General features: G+C 50.6%; 1 protein-coding gene across 1 annotated transcript; it reads right to left on the minus strand.

The window, feature by feature from the left end:
- Positions 1–2,311: 2,311 nt before the first annotated feature.
- Positions 2,312–8,793, minus strand: LOC103778692 (discoidin domain-containing receptor 2-like; the record flags this gene model as incomplete). Its single annotated transcript, XM_008946294.1, has 7 exons — positions 8,766–8,793; positions 8,237–8,329; positions 7,605–7,762; positions 7,189–7,384; positions 5,640–5,884; positions 2,906–3,027; positions 2,312–2,509 (listed from the first exon to the last, which is right to left on the minus strand). Coding segments are annotated over exons 1-7 (1,040 nt in total), but the record flags the coding sequence as incomplete, so codon positions are not given.
- Positions 8,794–8,993: the final 200 nt, after the last annotated feature.

Below are 8,993 nucleotides of genomic sequence, written 5' to 3' on the forward strand. Positions count from 1 at the left end.
AGGTGGCTGGTATGAGGAGCAGCACAAAATCTGAAGGTTTTGGTACTGTGAGAAGCTACTAGTAACAATGTTCAAAGCTCCTAACTAAGGAATTTGGGCAAAACCAACTAGAGTTGTTGGTAGATAAGCTAGAAGCTGAAAGCAAAACCAGCAAGGCTTAACTGCAACAATCTCATGAAAAAATTAACAGCAGGATCAGAATGACCTGGCAGCCAGCTCGTGGGCTCTAAGTGTGTGTGAATTGTACCAATAAAGGTTTTCAGTTGCAAGCAGCTCTGGGGACCTTCAATACATCCTTCAGTACTACCTTCAATACACCCTCCCCCCCAACTGATCCTATGTTATCTGAACAACAACAAAGCAATGCACCTAATGAAAACAGATCAAATCCACCTATTCTAACCAATAGCTCTCCCTACAACACAACAATTCAGGGGCAGCCCCTCACCCCAGCAGAGCACTGGCAGGAGGGGCTGAGTCCCAGCAGGGGGCTGTGGACACCACAGCTCAGCTGGGTGACACCCGGCCCAGTCCCACAGCCAGCCTGAGGTTTCTCCTGGTCTAGGTGGACCTGTTGTGCCCCAGAGAAGGAACTGTGCCACCTGCTTCTACCTTGTTAACCTGGTTGTTGCCTTTTCATGTAAGAGTGGGCATAGCCTCCAAGATCCTACACAGCCCTTTCTCTTGCTCAGCCACAGTTGTCTCCCTGGGGCTGTTGCTCTTCCTATTCAAGCAGCCCAATCTGTCTGGTCCCACCTGCACACCCTGGCAGGGTCCCACCAGCAAGTACCTTTTGTCTCCCTGCTCCTCTGCTCAGCAAGCTCTGCCAAGCCTGATGTGTGCACCTCCACATACAGAGGGGCAGGACAGGAGACACTTCTCAGCAGATTCCCCTTCATGATTTGCTAGCTAGCCAGAGAGGCACCAGGGAGATGCATTTCAAACACCAGAGAGCCAGGAGGACTTCATGCATAGCCCCTCTGCAGGGAAGGGCCCATCAGGCCATTTGGGGCATCAAACAGAGGGCTTGAGAGAGAGGTGGGATGGTTGGACCTTGCCCTGTTGGTCAGGCACTCACAGGCAGCAGCAGAGCCAAGCTGCACTCTGTGGCAGGGGGATTCATTTCACCCCAGTAAACAGGTATCTGAGCTCCTTACCCTGGCTTCCTGCAATGTGAAACTGAACCTGGCTGGAGGGGACAAAAGGAGAGCCTAAAGGATCAGCTGGAGAGAAAGAAAAACCAGAGGTAGAGCCAAGTAATAGAAACCAAGGAGGAATAATGTGAGTGACTGTGCTGAAGTCCTCAGAAGAGAGATGAGGAGCTAAAGAAGAAAAGGACAGTCTGAGGCCATGGCCAGGAAATAAAGGCAGAAGCTAAAGGTGAAAGCTGTTTCAGATGTGCAGGGAGGGCAGGGGACTGGAGAGACCTGGAATACATTTGTACTCAGACACAAACCCTCTCCCATCCCCAGTTCCTGGTGTGTCCTGACTGCAGGATGCCAGTCTGACACTCCCTGACAGGACTACTGACCACTGCCAGCTACTGGCAGAAATGCTCCTGCTGTCTCCACGGGGTAAGACCCAGACACCTCCTGTCCAGCCCATCAGAACTGGCTCTGCCTGACTGCCTAGTTCTTGAACCAGAAATGAATCTAATCTTTGGGGAGGTACATGCCAGAGGCTAAGCACTGCTGCAGCTTCTGATCAGTGCAGGTTTTTCTTGAGCAGAATACGTTAGTCCTACACAGAGCTCTCTTCTGAGGAAAGGATTCCTGCAGTAGTAGAGATGCTTTTATGGTAGATTTAATCCTTCCACAGAGGGCAGAGACACATGCCACCACTGACAGAAAATGGTTCTCTTTGCCAAATACTCTCCTGTTGGCTGATGAAATCTTTCCTTAGTGAAGCTCCAGACACAACTCCTCTAATGTAATATTTTTCAGACGTCCAGAGAACATATGAACCTCCTTAAAAGCCTAAGAGACATTCTTGATTTTCAGCCCAGAATTCTTGCTGTAATGCAGCTAGCTTCCCATATTAAACATATGATGCAAGCCCACTAACATAAACAGATGGTCACATCAGTAAACAATCCATCTAAGATGGTCACCATGGCCAGAACAGCCCACAGCCAGGGACACTTCACAGCAACACAGGACTCCAGAGTCCTCAAGGACAACCTCCCACACAAAGTGGAACCAGCATCCCTGGCACGGGCTGTGGCAACGGCCAAGCTGGAGGAAGGTGCCAGCAGGTGGAAGTGGTAGCTGGGAGCTGTTGACTCGTCCCAAAGAGGGGCAGCTGCTCCTACCTGACGCAGGGGATGTTGTTTGAAATGGCAAATTTGCTGTAGATCTCCCTCTGTGAGAGGAACTGGTTGAGGTCCCCATTCTCCATGTACTCAGTTATCATGCAGAGCGGGTCGTCACGCACACACACCCCCAGCAGCCGGATGATGTTGGGGTTCTTCAGCCGGGACATGATCTTGATCTCCTTCAGGAAATCGTTTCTTGGGAACAGAAAACCCAGATTCAAATCCTGAACTACTCCTTCATTTAAGGAAAGGAGAAGTGGCACGCAAGAAAATCTCAGCTCAGAGACATTCACAGTTCTGCACAGGGAAGTCTGGACGCTGGTTCTGTGCTTGTGCTCGGCACTCACCCCCTTCCCCAGCACACAGGGCTAACAGCAGCTCTGTCTGATATTCCTGTGTGACACTAGGACATTACTACTCTTACCTACCCCTACCCCCTGCCTGTGTCCTGTTCCTTACATGAACACACAGCACTTACACCTCAGGCAGGAGATGCTCTCAGAGAGGTCACCAGGGTTAGTGGATGTGGAACTGTTGCTGGGAGAGCATTCCCTTCCCTCCTCGGATGGTTGGCACTGCAGGTGTGCTTACCTGGCTGTTTTGTTGACATCTGATCTCAGCATTTTCACTGCTACAAGAACGGGCTGGTGAGTAAATTCTGTAGAGGAGACTCCCAGGAACTCCAGCAGACCATCAGCTTCACAAAGGTGCACCTGCAGGGCAGGAGGCAGAGGCTGCTATGAGAGCATGCAGAGGCAGAAAACCAGGGGAAAGCAATGTCACGTTGAGGCCACCAGTTCAGTCACTGCTGGGAGAACAACCAGCTGAATGATCCAATGAAGAGGACACTGTTCTGATCAGAAACAGCCCAGAGGTGGCCCTAGATCCTGGACAAAATGTGTATGTACACTGTATAGCCCAGGAGGCAGGAACACACATGGACTGCAGCCTGAAGTGACCCCAACACATGGAATTTCCCCTGCACGTTCAGACTGGAGCAGCAGCCTACTGGGGCGTACACTATATAGCCCAGGAGGCAGGAACATACATGGACTGCAGCCTGAAGTGACCCAAACACATGGAATTTCCCCTGCACATTCAGACTGGAGCAGCAGCCTACTGGGGCAGGCCAGTTCTCCCAGCAGGTACTGGAGATGTTCAGGGAGGCTGCTGTGCCTGGAGCTGTCTGCTTTGCTCTGCCTGTGTGTGCAGACAGCTTGGCTGCAGCAGGTTTGACATGTACAGCACATCACACCAGCTATACCAGTCCAGAACTGTCCTGTGGCCTTGAGTCACCACCCAAACACAACTGAGGAGCATCCAGGAGTTACACAGCTATCCAAAATCCTCTAATTCCAGGGAAAAAAAAAAATATAAGAAAACTGTGGTTGTGTGTGATGTGAGCACCTCACCTGTGGATATACCCAGAGATGAAAACTCTTAGGAATTTCAAGTTTCTCCAGATGAATACATTATAAAAGCCATAAAATTACTGCCAGGGTTGTATAAAAAGGAGTGGGTGACAAGACTCTTGCTTAAGAAGTTATCAGAATGCATATTCAAGTGGAGAACTGGACAAGAGATGCTGGGGTGGGGAAAGCAGATAAACCTGAGTGTGTGGGACAGGAAAAACCACTGAAGAAGGGAGCAGACTGGATGTGTCAGTCAAAGGCTTGTAGCAGGAGGGGAATGGAATGGGAGCTTAATGGATTTTATACAAAGAAAGCAGCAAGAACTTACTGAGAAGCATGGCAAGGAGAAAAGACAGCACAGAAAAAGGGACAAACCCACAGGACAGAAACAAAAGCACAAAGATGCTGCTGCAGTCAGAGAGAGAAATCAGCTGTGGTGGAATTACAGCCACAAGAGCAGGAACAGGACAGAGCCATGGAACTAGGTGCATGTGCTACAGCTGCAGGTAACGTGTCACCGAGGCCAGGGAGCAGATGGCCAGGAGCAAGGGATAAGAAAGACTGGAAAGGAAGCAGAGATAAAGCCATGAGCCATGTTTCTAGAAGCAAGACTTGCACACTAAGGCAGAGCAGTAGAACAGAGCACATGATAATCACCAGCTTGGTAAAGACTGAGGTGAGGAGACAGGAGAAGGTGATGTGGCACATTTGCAAAAGCAGCAGCAAGAGCCTGTGATGGATTCAGATTGATTCCTTCCCTCACATCTCCAAGGAAAACAGAGCAGCCTGGCTTCTGCTGTTTGACAACACAAAGGAGGAGGAGGAGAAAGCTTTGACAGTTATTAGGAGAGGAATGAAAGGGAAGGAGAAACCAGAAGTAAAACAATGAGGGAAAAAAAAGCCTCTCTGTTTCACAGACCAAGCCAGGGCAGGACCCAGGCAACAGCAGAATGGGCTGCATGGACAGCCAGGTGAAGAGGCTGAGGATGTCAGCACCTCCCCCATACAGGGAGTGATCCAGAAAGAAGTGAGGTGGGCAAGGAAAGAGCTGTGGTAAGGGAGGTGTGACATCAGAGGTGAGGAATACAGTGATGGGCACATCAGAGGAGGGAGCACTCAGTAAAGGGCTGTGCTTTGCCAAAATGAAGTAGACGGGTAGAATTTAAGGCTGAGAGGGAGCAAAAGCTGGGAAGACAACAGCCAGTGGAAGAGTGGGAGCAGGAGGGGAAGACCTGCTCAGTATGGAACTGGGGACAGTGTGAAAATGAAGCAGAGAGAGAAGAGGCGAGGTGGAAACATTCACAGCTTGGAAGGAGCACAAGGAGTAAAGAGTTCTGCAGATGACAGAGGTGTGCATCATGCTGCCCCAGGCTTCTGACAAACTGGGGCTTGAGCAAGCAGCACTGCTAGGGAATGTGAGGGCATCAGAATGCTTGGGAAATGTCTCTGCTTGGGTCAGCATGCAGAGCCTCACCAGCATCTGTTAAAGGGAATTAAAGGGAAAGCAGCTTCTGCAGCCAGGATCAGTCTGTCTTGGCTGGAGTCACTGCTTGCTAGAGTTTCCAAACCCACGTGCCTAAAAGGTGGGCAACAGCCATCACCTTTGAGATGTCCATGGAAGACCACGAAACAGACTGAATTCCCACAGCAAACAGAAAAAGTTTGCAAAGGTCATCTGTTGAGACTCAGGTGGCACCAAGCAGCAGCCTCACAGGTGCAGCATGGGGCTCTCCAAAGCCTGTCCCTAAGGGACATCAGCTCTCCCCAACAGCAAAGACATGTATTAAACACAATACTGGTGCAGAACTGTCAGCCCTCAGGTACGAAGCAGTGCCAGGGAGGCAGCTCTGAAGGTTCAGCTCTGCCAGGCATCTCCTTTCTGCTGGAGGAAAAGCAGACAAGAACAGCTGTACCTCTCCAAACTGTCCCTCTCCCAGCTTCTCCTTCAGTCGTAGCTGCTGCCGTGGAAACTCCCCCACTGAGATGTCCTTCTTGGTGAGTGAATCCACAGTGAGGGCTGGGACTGCATACATGTTGTTGCCAGTCACACCTTGCAGGTGGACAATATCTGTTTCAGCATAGTGAGGGACGTTGTTCTGAAAGCCTTGGTGAGGAGTGGACTTGGTCAGGTCAGGCTCAGCATAGTCCCCACTGCACACTGAGGGGAAGCCAAAGACAGGCAGAGTCAGGCTCTCCTTCAAAACCAGTGCAGCCCAAGCTTCCACTCCTCTCCATCCTGCAGGCCTCTGGAGCTCAGCCTAGCTGCACACCTACCACCTCATCTCAAGGTACACCCAGATGGAAGACTCTGCTTTGTTTTAACTTAACCCAGAGCCAGCTGCACTTCTGCAGACCCCAGAATAACTGTGAGGTGCCAGTGAACTCCTGTTGGACAGCTGCCTGCAACACCAGCTAGGAGAGCTGAATGTTTGCCCAGACAGGGAGGCACCAATCTGAAGTGATCTCCTGTTTCTGATGTATCCTAAATACTGTTCCCTTTACCTGACACAGGGGTGCTGTTTAAAATGTCAAGCTTACTCTGGATTCCCTTCTGCAACAGGAGCTGGTTGAGGTTTCCATGTACTCTGTTAGCATGTCACACTACCTCTTAGAGCTCACTCAAGTATCACAGGATAGCTCTTTAGAACTAACTCCCTGCATGGTCAGTATTACAATGAACAGTTTTGTGCTTCAAATTCACATCCTGATTCAATTCCAGTCTCCCTGGGCAGCATAAAGCTGGATCTTAGCAGCCTGTCAGTGCTTGAGGAGTGCAGCACTGCCCCTCCATTCACAAATCAGCACTGTCATCACTGAGGACAAAATACTGTTGGAAGCATTCCCTCCTTCGTGCTTCCCAAAGCTCCCCAGGGGCTGGAAGCCAGGGCACCACTGAATTGTCTGCTGCATTTCCCTCTGTTCTTTCTAAGGGAATTTCAATGAGCCTTTAGCTGCACGAAAAGATGCTAAAGGTCTTCTCCACCAGTCAGTCTAGACATCCCAGGAGTGCTGCAGGCAGCAGCTCCACTGCCAAGGGGCTGATGAGGCAAACAAAGCGTGATTGCCAAAAGCAGCTTCTAAAAGATGACCTGGCTAACCTATAAACACTGTCTTCAAACAGAACAAAAAGAGGCCACCACCCTCTAGTGGGGCTGGTGTTCCATCTGCCCAAGTTACATGCTGGAAACTTTCAGAGCTCCAGAATATGGTCTTAGGTTCCTGGATTAGTGTTGTATTCCCTAAGTAGTTGTCTTTGCCTCTTGTGCACCAAGAAGTGGCATGTTCTAAGATCTGAGAGAAATGAAAGAATAAACACATAGCTTCTGGAGACTGGCAATTACATTACCTGAATCCTCTGCACTTTGGGAGAGCTCTGGAAGCTTTTGGAGCAGCGTGGCTGGCTGGTGAAGACCTGAGAGAAATGAAAGAATAAACACACAGCTTCTGGAGACTGGCAATTACCTGAATCCTCTGCACTTTGGGAGAGCTCTGGAAGCTTTTGGAGCAGCGTGGCTGGCTGGTGATACTCCAAATCCAGTGGGAAAGCACGTTCATAGGTGGGATTTGACTGGTGGATCTGGGTCTGGTTGTTGGCAATGGTGTAGCTGTAGAAGGAGAGGCGAACTGTAGCATCCTCCTCTAGGATTCGACGTGGGGCCTGAAAAAGAGGAAAAATCTGCTGAGGTGATGCTCAGTTGTTAAGTAATGCATTGGCTGCAACTGCAGCAATTTCCAGTAACATCTTGGACAGGGCTGGCATCCTTTCCCTGCTTTTAGCTGCTCTCTGGAGCTGGGGAAATCCTGTGCTTTCCACAGTTCTGTTAGGGTCAATGCTTAGTAGTGAAATTGTGTCTGCAAAACAGGCCCATTGTTATTACCTTTTCCAACCTTTTTTGAACATATTGCTTCCAGAGAATAATGATTATAATCATCAGGAGCAGAAGAATAATAGCCACAAGGCAGCCCACGAGGATGGAGGTACTGGAGTCATCTGTTTTCTCTCCTATCCAGGTGCTGGTTACAGAAGATGTGGTTTCTGCAATCACAGAGAATGAAGAAGAATCTGGAGTTAAAGCACAGGTTGTTATCTGTGCTGGCTAATGCCCAACACGTCCCTTCCTGCTCTCAGGTATAGAAAACACCTTGGGCAGCTTCCTGAGCACTAACACTAGCTGCGTTCACAGTTTGCGCTCAGCAGAAATTCTCATTTTGGAGGCTCACAGCTATGAACTGCAGAGGACTTCTGCAGCCACGGACTGTTCTTAGCACTGGACCAGCTCCTGCAGTGGACCCCCACTAGAGCAGTTTTCAGTTCCACTGGCTCTGAGGCATCCCCAGCCAGCTGAGGGAAGGAGGCTCCGAGCACTGGAAAACGCAGCCCTGTGCACGGGGCCAAGAGCCAGGCTGCACCCACATCTCCAAGAGCAGACAGACCACCTTAACTGGGATGTTACTGGGAAATCCCCCGAGGCTCGAGCCCCTGGCCTGCTGAGGTGACAGGAGTCCTTACCCCAGGTGCCCTCAGTAGTGTTGCACTCTGTTCCCAGGAGATCCGTCGTGCTCGGGGCTACGGTCACGAAACTGGGGTTCACGCTCTCCATGTCTGTGGGAGGGAAGGTGTCAGTCCAAGAGCCAACCTCCCTGCTCCTGACAGTGGTCAGTGCAACCCCGACCACCACACTGCCTTCCCAGGCAGGAGAAGGCTGCTGAGAGCCTCGGGAGCAGAGCTGCTTGCTCAGCACTTCAGCACACCCACAGGAATGAGCCTCAGTGCTGAGCAGCACGGGCACCCTGACCACAGCACAGCCCAGCGTGTGCAGGATGCTCCTCTGAGCTTTGCCAGGCACACAGAACTGGAGCAAGAGCTTTTTTCCCCATTTTACCATAGAATCATAGAAGGTTTTGAGTTGGACCAGACTTCAAAAGGTCATCTAAGTCCAACCCCCCTGCAGTAAGCAGGGACATCCCCAACTACAGCAGGTTGCTCAGCGCCCCATCCAACCTCATCTTGAGGCAGTTTCTAGGGATGGGTCATCTACCACCTCTCTGGGCAATCTGGGACAGCATTTCCTCACCCTCACTGTGAAAAAGTTCTTCTTATATCCAGTCTAAATCTCCCCTCTTTTCATTTAAAGCCATCACCCCTTGTCCTGTCACAACTGGTTCTGTTGTGGCAGGCCCGCCGGGGGCTGAGCCCCTGCCATAAGGTCTCCCTTGGAGCCTTCTCTTCTCCAGGCTAAATAACCCCAACTCTCTCGGCCTGTCCT

The sequence above is a fragment of the Merops nubicus genome, unplaced genomic scaffold, assembly GCF_000691845.1.
Source record: "Merops nubicus isolate BGI_N331 unplaced genomic scaffold, ASM69184v1 scaffold758, whole genome shotgun sequence".
In the NCBI taxonomy this organism is placed as follows: domain Eukaryota; kingdom Metazoa; phylum Chordata; class Aves; order Coraciiformes; family Meropidae; genus Merops; species Merops nubicus.